Source organism: Agrilus planipennis, unplaced genomic scaffold (assembly GCF_000699045.2).
Source record: "Agrilus planipennis isolate EAB-ADULT unplaced genomic scaffold, Apla_2.0 scaffold89, whole genome shotgun sequence".
In the NCBI taxonomy this organism is placed as follows: domain Eukaryota; kingdom Metazoa; phylum Arthropoda; class Insecta; order Coleoptera; family Buprestidae; genus Agrilus; species Agrilus planipennis.
This window is the reverse complement of record NW_020439079.1, coordinates 228,586-247,426: the sequence shown is the minus strand read 5'-3', so window position 1 is coordinate 247,426 and position 18,841 is coordinate 228,586. Positions and strand designations below refer to the sequence as shown.

The 18,841-nt window shown below is 36.5% G+C and overlaps 1 protein-coding gene across 2 annotated transcripts in view; it reads left to right on the top strand.

Moving 5' to 3' along the window:
- LOC108734587 (ankyrin repeat and fibronectin type-III domain-containing protein 1) overlaps positions 1-18,841 on the top strand; it is a 375,782-nt gene that overhangs the window by 225,395 nt on the left and 131,546 nt on the right. For both annotated transcript variants that reach the window (XM_025977330.1, XM_018466209.2), the window contains exons 2-4: positions 1,658-1,833; positions 8,659-8,827; positions 11,521-11,688. In XM_025977330.1, coding sequence (XP_025833115.1) covers positions 1,658-1,833; positions 8,659-8,827; positions 11,521-11,688 — 513 coding nt within the window. The remainder of the gene's footprint in view (positions 1-1,657; positions 1,834-8,658; positions 8,828-11,520; positions 11,689-18,841) is intronic.

The window sequence follows — 18,841 nt, the reverse complement described above, 5'->3', positions numbered from 1 at the left end:
TTTTTGATGCAGGTCATAAAGTTCTTCCTGCATTCAGTTTTTAGAATGTTTGCAAATTTACAAGGCGGTATGGTGTTTATTTGGTAGTAGACCCTTAGATGCATCGGTACAATGTTTAAATTAGTTTATAGAGGTAACGGTTGAAGAAGGATCCTTTACGATTCCAATTTAGTTTCAATTTTATTATGGGGTGTTTTTTTTATGAGCCTAACGGTTAAAAGTACCGTTTGTTGATTTCTTGATGTAGCCGATCTTTTCTCAGATTGTAAGTATCCCTCTTTCAACATTTTTGAGTTTGAAAGCCCCGCCTTGTACGTTTCCACAAAGTTGTTTTAAAGGGTTAATCACCAATGGTGACATTCGCCACACCCTTGGCATTTGTTCCTAGTTTTTAAGTTGTAGATATAAGAAGTGATGTGACCAAAGACTTCAAAGGAAGCACTTGAAGTAAGTCAGCACAAAAACGCAACTAGCACTTGTACAATCATTAGTAATCAATCGTTGGAGATACTCTGTACATATTTGTAAATATATTTTAATTAAGTTGACTTCGCTGCAAGAGTTCTATTTTTTTCAACCTTTCACCAAAGAATTAAACAACACGCCTTATTAATTTAACGCGTGTGCTGATATTCCACTTACAATAGTAAGTTCCCGATTATATCTGCCTGTGAAATTTAACAGACTGATTTTGGAGGAAACTTAAAAATACTCAAAGAAAAGGGACAAAATCATCGAGATTCGAATTCGGACAAATTATTTAGAAAGTTTGTACGGAACTCCCGATGTAGGGAACCCTCGGTCCATATGACTCGCATTTATCCTGTTTTTTAGATAATTTTTCCCTGCGACCTTAGGATACACTACTAGCAAAACTTGTTTGATGAATTTTTATTCTGGCGACGACCATTTTTTTGGTATTCATCTTATATCTTATTGATGTCTGCCTCTACTCTTCTTTACTCCTGTTTCTGCCTCTAACATATCTCTGACTAGCTCTTCATTCCTGAGAAGGTGTCCTACCAACATATCTCACCTATTTCTTATTGACTTCCATAGAGTCCTCTGTTCTCCTAGTCATTTCTAACTTTCTCTATCTGCGGCATCGTCATAATTTACCTGTAACACCACCGTTCATGTTTCGCACCCGTACAGCGCCGTGCTCCAAACATACACCTTTAACAACCTTTTTCGAATATCTAAATTAATCGTTCGCTAGCACAGAAATGACTTCTATTTATTGAAGGCGACTCGACCTACAAAAAAGATGTAATATAAAATCAAAGTAGCTGCTGTTGACATACTGTAATTAATAGCAATCTATTGTAACTATCTATTGTTTGGGTACCGATATTGTGTAACATATCAAAAAATATTGTTATTACACAAAAATTTTTAAGGATTAAGATACTATCCAATATATATTAATCGACATTCTTTTATACTTTGCATAACTACGTTATTTTATAACTTCCATACATTAATAAATTGGATTGAAAAAAGTGTTACGTTGGATGTTTTTTTCTGATTTATGACCCCATCAAGGCTCATTAAAGTTTATTACCGTTCAATAGCGCCACCTGACCTTATTCTTCTTAATCTCCTAAAAGCGTGCCTTTCAGAGTTATTACTACTGATTTTATCTATTTCGTTACAGTTCCCATTTGACCGTCAATAACATTAGGATAGATCAAAGAGCGTCATGTGCAGGGCTAGAAACTGGCGCCGCCAGCAAGAAGCCGCCCCCGCTGCTGCGTTCAAGGACGCTTCCTGCAATAGTCGTCCCAGGTGTAAACATCCTTCAGGCGCAATTAGGAAACTACAACTCCCAAGGTGAGTCATAATTTACTGAAGTATTAAAACTTCGTTTCCTGATAAAGCACTTGTGTACCTGTTTAGTAGTACAAGGACAACGTCGTTAGAACTTGAACACTGAATACACTTAAAATTAGTTACAAAGTACTTACTGTTTCTCAATTTTATGGACAAACAACACAGTGAGGCGCTTATTTGTATATCCACATTTATCGTTTTTTATTGATACAGATATTTGAAGTTTAATATACCTACAACTATATTTGATAATAACTGCAAGCATCTATATCTATATATATAAAAGAAAGTCGTGTTAGTTACACTATTTATAACTCAAGAACGGCTGAACCGATTTGGCTGAAAATTGGAGAGGAGGTAGCTTACAACCGGGAAAAAGACATAGGATACTTTTTATTACGTTCCACGGCAAAAACGTGTTATATGTGAACGCAAGTGACATGGAATGACAAAACGAAAATGACAGCAAAACGAAAAAATTATAAATCAAATCATCAGTCTAGGCGTTCGTTGGTATAACAAAACGCAACTGACATCTAAACGTAATATTTATGGTTAAGTATGGTGTTTTATTTACCTGAAACTTGGCTTTAATGCTTTTTCATATAAAATTAGTGACATAGATACCTATTTCAACATTTTACAAAATTCTACCTCTTTAGGAAGCTGAAAGGGATTAGCAAAGATTGCATGTTTGTTTTTGGTTCGATTTACTTGAAACTGGTTAAAAAATCAATCTCTGTTGAGGGTGGGATGAACGGTGAAGAGGAGTTGCAATGTTTAAATGGAACATATATTATTTGTGGGCAGATTTACTTGAAACTTGGTGTCTTAATGGTCTTTCATTTAATTTCTGAAAGACCTATCTCGACATTTTAAAAAAGTCAACCTCCAAAGGGAGGGGAGGGATAAAAAGCTGTTGCAATTTTTGTTTGGGACATATTTAATTTGTGGTTGAATTTACTTGAAACTTACTATATATGCTGTTTGATACTATTAATTAAATGAAAAGAGCTTACAATGTTTCCATGGGGTATATTTTATTTGTACTCGGATTTGCTCGAAGGTTGCTCATTGTTGAAATTAAACAAATACGTGTTTTGGCAATTTTTAAAAAATCAACCCTTAAGGACGAAATGTTGTTGCTACGTTTGTATTTAAAATCTATTAGGTACATAAAATTAAAACGTTGTAAGGATGAATTGGGAGTTAAAAGGTTATATGAAGAAACAATATTAATTTAAAGCTAGTTTTATACAATTTACATTTTCTGTAGCCTTGAAATTTGACCGAATACATCAAAACAATAATCTAATTGTTGTTTTTCATTATATTATTGTTGAAATATTGTTATTATTTAGATTATGTAGAGGCTGAGATATAATTTGATGTTTCATTTTGGTCCCTATAGCGGAAATTATATTATCAAATTTTCAGCTTTTGCATTCTGTATATTTGTTTATATTGAAAACCACAGTAAAGTTAGCCGGTATCGCAATTGAATCAGTTCCTGACAGAACATTTTAATTTAAACAGTTTAAATTACTTGTCTATTTAAATTCCGCGCCGTTTCATTTTATTAAATTGCAACCAAATCAAGCAAAATACATGCAAAATAACGTATAATTTGATTTGGCCTGTTAATCTAATTATGTATGTAAACACAAATCAATTATACTGTCGCAAAATTAATCACATTCCTACAATACACCACAATCCAGGCGCGATTGCAATGCCTTAGTTTCCAATTACGAAAAAAAATATTGAAGCAATTCTGTTTAATTGCAACTAGTGTTTTGATCGTCAATATATCAGTTCACTGTTAGTCCAAATATTCCATTGATTTGCGTATACAGGCAACCGTAATATTAATGGAAATATTAATTTAATTCAATAGGGATACCGAGGAGGCGAAGGGGGTGGTAGCTGTCTCCTCTCCCATCCTTAGACCATTACTGTTAAATGTAAAAATGCACCAATTTCAGAGTATTTTACGTTTAATCCATCGAGAGGAAGCCGGTTCGATTCCGGGTCCGTCTTCTTCGGTCCAAGTTTTTCTATGGTTTCCTTGGATCACTTAAGCAAATGCTGGAGTTATAATATTCCACAGATAATCATTCATTCTTTTCTGTCTTCATTTCGTCTGTCTCATCTTTCTCACCCGAACTACCACCTCCCTATTCCACGATTCCTGAAAGGAGACTGAAAAGGGCCTTCCAGCCTACCTTCCGGTGTAGTTCGGAGGGACTGCCCTCCCACCAGCATTATTGGCTGGTGGGAATGAAGCACCCAAAATTTTTTTTTATTATTTCATTATTATAAGGTTGTCAGTCCTAGGATTGGTTAGACACGCACCTCCACTCCGTCCTATCCTGAGCTAATCTTCGCATTTCCTTAAAACTAGGTCTATATTTCTTAATGAAGGTTACGCCCAGCACCTCCGCCAGTTTTTATTATTTTTATAACTATTTGCATTATTATTTAAATTATCTATGATTAGACGTGTTTATACTTGTTTTAGTGTATATAATTAAACAGATTTATTAAAAACTACACAGTTACTTCGTCTGAAGGACCATTCTTACACCAATAAAGCAATCTTTTTATACTTGCTTCATTCTACGTACCTACTTATATTCATCTTCTTTCAACTTCCATCCAGCTTTGTATCCTTTAAACCCTATTGCCTTTTCCCCTGACTATAATAGCTTCATCCCTTCTTATTCCCTACAAAATGTCCGTTTTCCTTCTTCGTTTACCATTTCCTTTTCCTCATATCCATACTATCTCATCTATTATTATCTTCTTGTACTCAATTTTAACCGTCTTATCCACAGTTTCTTTCCTTTCCTCTTTTACCATTTGTTCCAATATGTTCTGCATTCTTCTCACTTTCATAATGTCATATCATCTCTTATATGTATAAACCTCGGTCCCTCAGTCTTCTACCGTTTCTAATCACCAGCACCTATTCTTCCCACTTCTTCATTTGTTCGGGTGGGGTTAAGCTTGTAAAGACTCGTATCAGACAATATTCTGCTGCTTGTTGTTAGTAGTGCAGAATAAAGCGGCATCATCAAAACTAATTAGCAGTGCTATTTGTTATTGAGATTAATTAATTTGCTTTTGAATTTTTTATTGCACTTACACCTACTGTGCACCATAATTTACAATAAGGACTATGTATATCGAACCTGTTTGTTTGAAACTATCTCAACCTATCTTGGGAAACTTGTAAATTGTCTTTGAATTATGTGAGCTGTCTTAGCATTATGTGAACTGTCTTTGATTTACATAGTTAGCATCATTTCCTAATTACAATTTTACGATGGGTTTTCTTCAGTGATTGGGGACTACATTTTACTTCTTAGTATTTCTTATCTTCAGAACTTTCCAATCTTCTTACTACTCTATTGGTAACCTACATTCATCCACCAACTATTAGCTCCTCCTTCACAATTTCCTGAAGACTTCTTTTTCATAACTTAGTCAGTTCTTATCCCGTGTTTTTACCTTTTGATACTGCTTACTACATTTCATCAGTCTTATCATCGGTCATCTTTCCATTTAGTGTATTTCTTCGTTATTAAGTCCTCCAGAAACTCTAACAAACTATAAAGTGGCTGACACGCTAAAGTCTGTCTTACCTACTGTCATATGAGGACTATACATCTTCACATGAACTTCCCGACTACAGAACTCAAAACTTTCAAAAATGCCTCCGAACTGAGAAAATTACTTAGGCAGATATTCTCGGTTGGTTTGTCATTGCCTTATCGCCGAGGAGGACGAACAACAAACTTTAAGTCTCGAATGAGAATAGAACCCGTGTCAGACTCAACTTATACTTCGTTTACTTTCTGTAGCGATGTGACCTTCAGTTTGACCGGCGCAAAGTAGAAAAGAACAGCACTAGGTCAGAAAAGGAAGGATCAACTCGCGGCCAAACTTTTAACCGGTGAGGAGCATATAATCCGTACAGTACTGCACGGAAAAATTGACCATATCATCCACTACAATTGCATTGCTCAAATGTGCTGTTATTGGTACCACTTACTACTGAAAATATCAACGAGATGTTTATTTATATTTGAAGACATATTAAAGGCTTTAACGCTTGTTTTCGACTCGCACTACTACTCATGATTGAACAAAACTTTTGGCAGGTACTGTATGAAAAAGTATGTTTAATGAACAAGAGTCGAGAGTATAATGAGCTTTTCTCTCCCTATCTACGATTTTGCCAGCACGCATCCAAGACATTGGAAGGGGCACATCGCTAGAGAAAGTAAATGAAGTATACCTAAGTACATAATTGACCCTTAAACCACCGACCGTCTCTTTTTTCTCATTTGTAAATCGTTTAATTAATATTTAATAAAATACACCCGATATAGTGCTCTTTCGAGTATAATCAAAATGCATGCTGCGAGTTTTGAATAGTAATATTATTCCTAATTTGTTCGGGCAGCACGACTGATTACCAATTCAATGCCGTTCAAACTAATTGATGAATTTTCGTGCAAGCGCTAGTTAATAATGTACATTTTGCACAGTGGAAATAATTCACCTACTAAATAACATAATACCTACTATACATAGTATTCGTATGATGAAGTCACTTCAAAATTGCTGTCGATTTGTTCTGCATGGGAAAATGCAGACTGCTGCCTGACATACATACTAACTAAGTAAATACGTACAAATTCGTTAGAATGTTTATTCAATTCAGTTTTGAGTCAATATTGCAAATTGGCAATATTACAAAAACATACCGGAAACAGAAAACTGTCAGAAATGTATTTGCAATTTTGAATCAATAAAATACAGAAATCAAGATTTAGTAGGAAATGTAAACGAAGAACACGTTTTTGAAGTGGAACTTCTTTACGCACGGTAGGGTAAGTTCATTTCATGCGAGTTGCTATGTAACGAAATCATGCAACGGATGTCTCGTAGTGGGGATCGCTTGAGCCGTGAGCGCGCTTCAATGCAACGTTCGTTACAGGCAACTCCGGCATGTATAGTGTAAAACTTAAATTAATAGTGTACAAATAATACCGTTAAACTAATTCCTTAACCCTTATACCGGTATGTTTGTGTGTTTGAAGAAGTTTCACTTCAGTAGCGTGTTGTATAATTAAACGTTTTCGTAAGATGTTTTCGTATACAATGGTCTCACCAAACTTATTCAAAAAGATACAGGACAAGAAAAGGCGATCCAAAAATGAAAAGGGACATTCTATTTAGTAAAAGAAGTAAGTTTGGTACATCGCAAACTTGTTCAAGACATCTATTTTAAAAAAACTACTTAAATAACTCCGGCGGAAGGCCTGAAATAAAAAAAAAATGTTTAGACAAAAATGGAAAATCAAATGATGACTTTCAATTTAACGTTCAGGTCGAATATAGCAAACTTGTTTTGAGGTTAAGTCGGTTTTTTTTTTAAATAAAAGCCCCTATTTCTAACTCTAAAAGCGCGTAAAGTTCTACGTTTAGTGACATTGTTACATAGTATCAATAAGTTCACATTTAGGTCACTGCTACAAAGATAGTGCATCTAAATTATTTATTTAAAACTATAAGCTGACACTTACTGTATTGGTAAGTCATTTAGCGATCATTTAAATAGCGGAATCAATAATAATAATCAGAGGAGTCGAATTCAAGATCATGAAGATGCAGGGTGCTGTGATAATTCCCTGTCATTTCTACGTTTCCCAACTATCTATGTTAAATTGTTAACTGCAATATTCTAAATTATAAAAATCACTTTTAATATAATATTATATTCCAAAATATATCATAAAATTCGCTTCCTTATGAAATGTTGGAAGTGCCGATCGTAGCTGTATAACAATATACCGTCCTAGTATAATATACAAAGTCATCTTATGCAAATTACAAGGTCAAAATAACAAAATAGTAGAATTTTAGGCATTCTTTTTCTCAATTTAGAACTTAGGGTGGAGCTGAAATATACATTTTATAACATAAATATGTATTGACCTCAATCTTACCTCGGGGGTAAAAGTCAAGGTCATTTTAAAATTAGAAAGCTTACACTTAAATATTTTATTAAACATTAAGGTATATATATATATAAAGTAAATTAGCAAAAAAAGAAACATCAAACACACTTAAATCGACAAATAGTAAAAACAAAATAACGTGATCTCATCATCATAAGGTCGTCAGTCTTAAGACTGGCTGGACTTCTTCGCGTTTTCCTAGAACATCACACATCGTTAACTATTTACAAACAGTAATCTAATGTAGGTCTACCACTACTCCTCTTAACTCCTATTCCTGCCTCTAACATGTCTCTGACTAGCCCTTCATGCCTGAGAAGGTCCTAATTTTTGTTGACTTCCGTAGAGTCCTCTATTCTCCTATTCTTTCTAATATCTCTTCATTTCTAACCTTCTCTATCCACGGTATCCTCATCATTCGCCGGTAACACCACATTTCTAACGCTTCTAAACTTTTCTTTTCCGCTGCGCTCGTGGTTCATGTTTCGCACCCGTGCAGTGTCGCGCTCCAAACACATTTAACAATCTGTTTCGAATTACTAAATCGAATCGGTCGCGACCATAAAATAGAATTACTCCTTTTTACATCCGCTCATTGTTCCCTTACAATCGCCCAATTCTTCACTTTCATCACATTAAATTTTAATCACCCATTTTCACATACTTGAACGCACCGTTGGATCACCCTGTATGCATTTGTAATTCTTGTGTCAATTTTATGTTGTAAAAATATATTTTGTAACCACCATTTCTACGAGAAAATCAAATCTTTACTGCTTTTTTATTATTACAGATACCAGAGGTCAACTGTGGGCCCCGAGAGGCAGTCTTGCACCGAAATCCCCTAAAATATGGGACGAAGCGGAAGTATTAGAAACGAGAAGGAAGAGTGCTTTCAGCAGGATATGTGGTACCGGCAATTACGGTCCGGAACGAGGGGCCGACGGAACAGTGGTCTTGAGGTAAGAAAATAAATTTTATTAAAAATAAAAAGAAAACAGGTAATAAAAGGGGAAGAAATATACATAGGCATTTCTGTTTAATATATATTCAACCCACACATGTAGTTAAACCTTAAAGCCATCCCGCCTTAACACCGAAATATATTGCATTTAATAAACCCTGGCGTATTAGGTAGGTACATATTAAACTTTGCTACAGGAGTTAAATATGGTGAATAAAAGGGAAAAGATGAGATAGAAGCATAGGAAAAGAGGAAAACATATTCCCGTACTGTTTTAATTTATTTCTTTTATATGTTTACGACATTATGACATCACGCAAAAATTATTTGATTAGAATAAATCCTGAATTTCGATCATCTAAATTAAAGCAACTAATCGTGTGTATGTCCATAAGTTTGGATGTAGCGGGTAATCTTCAAAACTTATCCAATTCCAAAAATTATTTCGTCAATACTTAGGATTAACCTTCAGGCTGAGCATAGGTGTATATTATTTCACTAAAATAAAAGGGCTTTTTATAGAAATGTTGCAAAGCTAAAAAAAGCCTCCAAAAATTCCGGGACGACATACATGTACCTAATATACAAGGGCGGTTCAATAAGTACCCGTGTTAGAAATGAAGACACCTTTTGTTTTAATTTTTTTTTCCAACATAGAAAGGTACACTTCTCCCAACGTCCCTGCCATTTTTTTAACCTCTCCAAAAAATAGGATTTGTCGAACCCTCCAAAATTCCCCCTGTCTCGGCGATGACTTCCTAGTTTGAGTTAAATTTTTTTCTCGCGAGTCATTTCTTCATGGTAGGGAACAAGACAAAGTCGCAGGGAGTGAAATCAAGTGAGTACGGGGTGTGCGGCAGTAGTTCATAACGTAATTCATGCAGTTTGGCGGCAACAACTCCAGATGAATGTGCCGGTGCGTTATCGTGTTGAAAACGCACCTTCTTTTTCGCCAAATGCGTCCGTGTCTCCTTCGATAACTCACTGTAGTATTGTCCAGTGATCGTTCTTTCTTTCCCTAAAAAATCCATAAAATGATTTCTTCGGTAACAACGTTTGCCAGGCTTCCTGGTCGCTTCTATCGAAAACGGATCTTCGCCAAGTTTAATTCATTGAAACCATATCTAACTGTGGTCATAGATGGGGAAACGTCTCCGTAAACAGTATCCAACTTTGTTTTTATCTCCTCGCATTTTTTCCCATCCATAAACAAAAAACGATACTGCTCTTTTTCCATCTTAGCGAAAATAACGAAACACGTCTCAGTCGAATGGCTGCCAAATCCAAACTAACCTATCAATCAATTCGTTTTGGCGTGGTTTGATAGATGGCAGCACACGCTGACAACCCCAATTTCCCCAAGGAACGTCCTCTGTCTTCAAACACGGGTACTTATTGAACCGCCCTCGTAATAATATTGATTTACAAATTGATAAAATATCATTCTTATAGTCACAAGCTGAAGTCATACACAATATTATTAGTTACAACAAGAACTCAATTTGGTGATTTGTCGCAGGCCAACTACCGCAATGTTCACCGCCTAATTAAGGTACTTACTATTTTCTAGTATGAAGCAGGATGGAGCGCGGCTTTGCTGCTTTTCTTATTTCTAATTCCTGCTCATAATTACACCACCATCTTTTGAAACGATCGTCGTTATCGTCGTCATCATCAGAAGGTCGTCAGTTCCAAAACTGGAATGACACACACCTCCACTCTTTTCTATCCTCAGCTAATCTTCGCATTTCCCGTACGAAAAGAACTCACATCTTTAACTATTTATAAACAGCAATCTACTCTAGGTCTACTTTTCCTCTTAGCTCCTGTTTTTGCCTCTAACATGTCTCTGACTAGCCCTTCATATCTGAAAAGTTGCCCTATTTCTTATTCACTTAATAGAGTCTTCTGTTCTCTTACTCATTCTAATACCTATCGACAGTATCCTAATTATTTGCCTGGAACTCCACATTTCGCATTTCGAATTCATGTAACCTTTTGGAATGAAGTTCCCCTGTATTAAGCTATCATATACATATAAGTAGCCATCGTCATTTCTGAGACCCTACCGACCGGTATGATCTAACATTTAGGAGGGTGCATCTACTTTGGTCGAAGTGTTTCGGTAGGTTTCTGAGATCGCTTAGGCAAATGCTGGAGCATTTATAATATTCCACAGATAATAATCTTTTATCTTAATTTCATCATTGTAATCATTCAGTCCACAACCATTCATACATTCCTACGGTACCTAAAAAGACAATAAAGAGGGTCTTCTAACTTCCCTGCCTTGCCCTCCAGAATATTCTAGAGGAACCGCCCACCTGTCAGTATTTGTACCTGCTGGGAATCAAACACCAAAAGATTTTACGGCGTACGGCTTGTTGTCGGTCATATCGGCTCCACATGGCATTTTAACTAAGATAAGCATTCATTTCTGGCTGTAGTCCACTCGCTATCCGGCTAAATCCCTGTACGAGCTTACGGCGAAAATTGTAAACGTGTACAAGCACGCTAACTACTACGCTAACTATCTTTAAATCCCTATTAAGTGGAAGATGGTAAATAAGTAGCAAACCCTGCCTCGGGTATACAACATCTTCAATGCGGGATTCATCCATTGCGAACTTAGATGAAGTTGGGTTAGATATTGGTACATATGTTTCCATTGATATCAAACTTTGTTTCCAGAGTTCCGGCTCCGCATGTCGTGGCTGCTAAGGCTTATCGAATAACTAGTCCCAGTAACACCAGTTCAAGCAGCGGCTTTCAAAAGCTTTCGAAATTTCTCAACCAAGGAACTAAAAACCAAAACGTAGTAGACGACTCGAACGTACCACGAAGACTCAGCTGGGAACGGTGAGTCTCTCTTATTTATTATATGTAATATTCATAGCAGTGTCGGCTCATGGTCTACGACAAGGTGAACACAATAAATGAATTAAAAATCAAAATCACCAAACAGACAAGCTAAAACAGACACATGATGCGGCGATTCCTTCCAAGCTGTTTTGCCGTAGTCTTTTGATATTTCAGACGTTTCGCCATTCTTCGCTGACGGCATCTTCAGTGGCGACTAAGCGGTTGTCGGATCGTAACGGCGAAGAACGTTGAAAGGTCTGGAATATCAAAACTCCTTGGACCGCGACATAACAATGTACGTCATAAAAACTACAATAAAATACATACATTGTTTTAGAACCGTTACTATATTCTTGAATGACTACGAAATTCTTCAACCATGACATTTACACCTTTACTTTTTAGTAATCCTTACAAGTCAGCAGTTATTCAACCAACAAGATAATACCATTACAGGTACAGTGGAATTCGTTTATAATGACTCCGCCTATATTGACCTAAGCGATGAAGTAATTGCAGTGTTAAGTTTGATTTTCATATTAAATTCTCTATAGGAAAATTTGGATATAATGACTCCGTTTAAAATGACATATCGTTTATTATGAATCAAGAAATCATATGCGGCTATAGTGACCCAAATGATTAATAATAACATTTTCACTCATTTTTGTGACCCTTCTTATGAATAATGATATTATAATTCATTGTTCTTTTTCTTTTTCTATTAATAACTAACCAAAATAGAAAGTTGTTTATTTACTAGGATATATCCTTTGTATAACGCCCGCTTAGTATGACGTATTTGTCTTTTCCCTTTAATGTCATTATAAGCGGATTCTACTGTACATATCACCCTTACAAAAGTCACTCTTAACTTTAATGAAGTATACAAAAAGCTAAAAAGTTCAGTCATTTCCGTGAAAGTAGCGAAGTAGTTAATAGCGCAATTTCGGTATAATTCGAAATCCAACACATTCGAAGATAATGTTATTAAAGTCTTAAATTTAAATTTAAAATCTAGTGGATATATCAGATCAATTGCCCTGTCTAATAAATGATTTGTATACAGTTGTGTACAACTAGGTTAACCGAGCGGCATGGCCTAGAGGTTTAGACCATTGCTTAGCATTCGGGAGGACGCCGGTTCGATTCCGGGTCCGCCTGCCTTGATCCAAGTTTTTCTGTAGTTTCCTTGGATCACTTAGGCAAAATGCTGGGGCAGTAATATACCATAGATAATCTTTCATTCTTTTCTGCCTTCATTTCGTTTGTATCATCTTTCTCACCCACCCATTCCCATGATTCCTGAAAGCAGGCTGAAGTGGGCCTTCCGCCCTACCTTCCGGCGTAATCCGAAGGGACTGCCCGCCCACCAGCGTTAGTGGCTGGTGGGAATGAAACACCCAAAAGTTTTTGCTAACTAGAAGTACTAGTATATATTTGCTAAATATACAAACTTGTCGTAAAATTACGAATTCAGCCATTCAAACTCCGCAGCATCTGCACGTAATGTTGAAATCTAATTTGATTTCATTTGAGATAAAATTAACTACACCATCGAAACGATGTTGTTATTTTATAAAACAAGAGCATAATTGCTGTAAGCACTAAATATGCAAAATAGCTTCTACGTATTTCCAACCTCTAACTTTTGACAAAATAATTAAACTGGTTGGTAATACGAATTGAATTTTCCTAACTCATACGCGAAAAACTTCTTGACTTATAACGTAATACCTACAGGGTGATTAGAAATTACAAATTGACCGAGGGATCGCGGTTGATCGGAGAATCTGGAATAAGTTGACTATCAAATGTCAATTGAAATTATATACGTCAATGCCCATGAATAAGTAAAAAAAAACATAGATGATTGGATTGAAAATAAAGTAAATTGAAATAAAACAAAAGTATTCGCATGTAAGGGAAGATAAAGTAGGGAAAGAAAATACTACAAACGGCACAGTGAACGTCATCTGTAGCACGATGCTATACGAGGGTGGATTGATAAGTTTCCGGCCTGACCAAGAAAAACAAGGTTTTTAAAAATTTTTTTTTTTTATTTCTCAACATAATCTCCTCCAAGGCTGATACATTTCTCATAGCGGTGTTCCAGTCTATTAATGCCATCTCTATAGACTGATTCGTCAAGCTCCTCAAAATAACCATTTACAGCTTCGATTACTTCTTCATTGTCCGCAAATCTCTTACCGCCAAGCCATTTTTTGAGATTAGGGAACAGAAAATAGTCACTCGGGGCTAGGTCTGGAGAGTAAGGAGGGTGCGGCATCAATTCAAACTTTAGATCGTTGATTTTAGCCGTCGCAACGATTGACGTGTGCGCTGGTGCGTTATCGTGATGAAACAAGATTTTTTTCTTCGCCAGATGAGGTCGTTTAATTTTCACCTCGTGGCTCAAACGTTGCAATAAGTCTGCGTAGTATTGACCAGTGATAGTATTACCCTTTGCAAGGTAATCAATGTATATAATACCTCTTGCATCCCAAAAAACAGTAGCCATAACCTTGTTCGCCGAAAAAATTGTTTTTGCCTTCTTTGGAGTTGGTTCCCCTGGTCCAATCCACTGTTTAGACTGTTCTTTGGTTTCAGGAGTGTAGTGGTGGACCCACGTTTCGTCAACGGTTACGAATCGACGCAAAAATTCGCTTGGATTACGCTTATACAATGACAAATTTGCGGTAGAAATGTTTTTTCGAATCAATTTTTGGTCGACTGTTAGCAAACGCGGCACCCATCTTGCACAGAGCTTTTCCATATGCAAATGTTGGTGCAAAATATGTTGCACACGTTCATATGACATCTTACAGGTCTCAGCTATCTCACGCACTTTCAATCTGCGGTCTCCCAGCACTATTTGATGAATTTTTTCGATCATATCTGGAGTTGTGACCTCAACGGGGCGTCCTGAGCGAGGCCCATCAGAGGTGCTCACACGACCCTTTTTAAACTCGGAAACCCACTGCTTAACGGTTGAATATGACGGGGAGGATGTCCCCAGTGTTGAGTCCATCTCTTTTTTAATTTCCTTCGGCGTTAACCCCTTCAAATAAAAGTATTTGATGACAGCACGATTTTCCTGCTTTTCCATTTTTACGAAAACCACAGAGGCGTCTTGTTCAGCGTGCTGTCAAACCTACACTAGCAAGGAGATCGGGCTGAAACTATAGCTACAAGCTATCCAAGGATGGTACTATAGAATGTCACCTCAAGGTAGGCCTAGTGGCGTCATCTCTTGGTTAGGCCGGAAACTTATCAATCCACCCTCGTATTTACAATACAGACCACTTTGAATTATTTTAAAGTAGGGAAAGTTTGAATATAAAGGTGGCGGTCGAAAAATTATATTCGCTGGTTTCCGGTATCAAAGAAGTTAGGTAACTTCGGATGGAAGGAGCAGTATAGACATAAAACAAAGGAAAGTGCAGGGTCGAGTCGCCTTTAATAAAAAAGGGTCACTTCCGTGCTCTAGAACGATTTATTTAGAAAGAGACTGTTAAAGAAAAGGTTAAAAGCGTTCGAAATGTGATTTTGCAGGCGAATGATGAGGATACCGTGGATAGAGAATGTTAGAAATGAGGAGTTATTAGAAAGAGTAGGAGATTCGAGGACACTGTAGAAGTCAATAAGAAATAGGCGATGTAGGTTAGTACGACATCTTCTCAGGCATAAAAGGCTAGTTAGAGACATATTGGAGGCAGAAACAGGGGCTAAGAGGAGTAGAGGTAAACCTAGACTGGATAACTGTTCACATCAAGTAGGTAGTTAGGGATGAAGGATAGAAAAGAGTAGAGGTGCTTGTCCAATCAGTCTTAAGACTGATGACCGTATGATGATGACGTTTAGTCTTGCATATTCGGTCTTTGTTTTAATCTCGCCTTGTGTTTTTTTAGCAATAAAAAACCAGAATACAGTAAAAGCTCTTTATTCGCGGGGTATACGTTCCATAAATATGTATTGATAAATTCGCAATTAAAATTAATCGTTATAATCAGTTTTAGGCAAGAGTTTAAAAAATTTAGTGATTTTTCTTATTTAGTATTTTGAAGTTGGTCAACTCGATTATATTTTTTATAAAAACCGCTTCGGCACGTACCAACTGTACCCAAATTAAGGGGATTCAGAGTACACGCGCCGTAGAGTAAAAACATGCTTATCGATTCTAGATATCATGAGTTTAATATTTGGAACAGAGGTTTGAAATTTTGTAATAAGATAGATAATGCTTTGTTCTAAAGCCTGTCGAAGGCCATTTTTAAATTTTTTAATTTCCATTGAAAATACGTGCCCTACAAGAAGCATCAACTGTAAGCACTTGTAAAAACTTTTAATGACCATATTATTGAGAACCAAAAACGTATCGAGTTAGTGTGAACTTTTCTCTGTTACCATACAAAAAATTAGATATTTATCTCGCAGCGTTAAATCATAATGTTTAGAATAAAAACCCATGTTTTCGGAAAAATTCACACTAGGCACGAGCGGTCTATTGTGGTCAATCCCCTTAATAAATGACACCGACTCCTTTTCTGTTTACCGATTGCAACCGCGAATAATGAAATTTTTAGCGGCGAATATAGGAACTGGGTTGCAATTTTTTCACCCGCGAATAATGAAAACGAGAATAAGGAAACCGTGAATAACGAATTTTTACTGTATAGTATAGTATAGTCTAATAGTATTTAGACACATGCTATCTCGCCGCTTTTCCTTTGAGTCTTCCCTATTTTATGCTGCGTTTGAATATATAACAGGTCAATTGAAAAGTCCCCGGCCTAAAATAGTAAAACACATTTTTTTCCAAAATTCGTTTCTTTTATTCAACATAATTCCCTTCAAGGGTGATACACTGATTATAGCGATCCTCCAACTTTTCGATACCATTTTTGTAGTACGATTTGTCCTTTGCTTCAAAATAGGCCTCAGTTTCGGCGATCACCTCTTCATTCGACGAAAATTTTTTCCCAACGAGCATTCTTTTGAGATCTGAGAACAGGAAGTAGTCGCTGGGGGCCAGATCTGGAGAATACGGTGGATGCGGAAGCAATTCGAAGCCCAATTCATGAATTTTTGCCATCGTTTTCACTGACTTGTGAGACGGTGCATTGTCTTGGTGAAGCAGGACTTTCTTTTTCTGCAAATGCGGTCGTTTCTCGGCGATTTCGTCCTTCAAACGGTCCAATAACGCTATGTAATAGTCGCTGTTGATGGTCCTTCCTTTTTCAAGGTAGTCAATGAAAATTATTCCACGCGCATCCCAAAATACAGACGCCATAACCTTGCCAGCCGACTGTTGCGTTTTTGCACGCTTTGGAGCGGGTTCATCGTGTGCAGTCCACTCCGATGACTGTCGATTGGACTTCGGAGTGAAATGATGGAGCCATGTTTCATCCATTGTCACATATCGACGCAAAAACTCGGGTTTATTACGCGTGATCATCTTCAAACACTGCTCTGAATCATCAACTCGTCGTTGTTTTTGGTCAAAAGTGAGCTCGCGCGGCACCCACTTTGCACAGAGCTTTCTCATACCCAAATATTCGTGAATGATGTGATGTATACGTTCCGTTGATATCTGTAGAGTGTCTGCTATTTCATTCAATTTCAATTTACGGTCATTCAAAATCATTTTGTGGATTTTTTTAATGTTTTCGTCCGTAACAGCCTCTTTTGGGCGTCCACTGCGTTCACCGTCTTCGGTGCTCATTTCACCACGTCTAAACTTAGCATACCAATCCTTGATGGTTGATTTTCCTGGGGCAGTGTCCGGAAATTCGTTATCAAGCCAAGTTTTTGCTTCAACTGTATTTTTTCCCTTCAAAAAGCAATATTTTATCAACACGCGAAATTCCTTTTTATCCATTTTTTTCACAATAACAAAAGTTGCTTCACTAAAAATGCTATAATTCACAAACTAATGATCCGACAGCCGTCAAATTTATAGACGCGTCTTTTGAAGGTTAGGACTAACTGAAAATCATATGGATTTAGTTGTGGTGCCGCCATCTATGTGTCAGGCCGAGGACTTTTCAATTGACCCTAGTATATATATATATATATCGTTCCTATGATCATGCTGTTAATGTGTGTCTAATACGTTCTTTTTAACCTTCAATATTTATTTTTCTTGTATATCCCCGATGGATGCCTTCTTTACTCGCTTTTTCATTTCCCGTAATCGAATCTGTTCTGTTCCACTTTCCAAGTTTCATTACAAGCCAATTTCTTTTATTGCTCAGAGGTCATCAGAACTGAAGATGAAAGAATGATCGGAGTATCATGGTTGACGGTCACTTCGTCGTGATAATTTTTCACGTGAAAGCCCTTGACAATGTATTTTCCAGTCGACGATATCAGGTACCTGCAACCTTTTTCGAAACAGGAGTATCTCTTCATTAAAAGTTTCTGCTCTGTTCTGTAACTTGTACCAAAGTCAACCAGCAAAGAACGAGCACAGCTTTTATTTTTCTTTTCGTTTTTCAGTTGGTAGACTGTACAAGTACATATTTATAAAAGCTAAAATAGCACAACGTCGACTCTGCAAAGGAAAACTGCCTATAATGAATTGTCTTGTTAAAGTCTGTGGTATTGTACGTTTAGCATATATAGTAGTAATTTGAATATGTAAATCGTCAGTAATTATGTGTAAATAATAATAAAGGTATGTTTTTTGAACTTAAACGGGTTATTGTAAGGCTATTTAAAGGGTTCAGACCCCTCTCCCTTGACGAGTTACACTTGATCGTAAGTACAAGATTTAGATAAAGTAGTTCAATAAGATAATACGAAAATGAGTAAAAATATTGTTCTTATGAAACAGAACGTTATCCACATTTACAGGAAGTGTAATTAAGTATATATAATAATGATAATAATAATCAAAATATAAAGGTTTCCACTGGTTGTCATGCATGGAGTGCTACACCTACAACAAGGATTAAGGTTAGGTCATGGTGAGAAAGGTTCTTTGATTGGCATGTGTGTAGTAGGGTTTACCTATACAAAAACAGACATTTTATAAAACCGGTTTTTGAATAGTAATTTTTCCAGAAAACCGGTTTGGAATTTTTATAAAAAAATTTTTGCTCGAATATTCTGTAATTCGAACAAAAAATTTTAACAGAAAATTTAG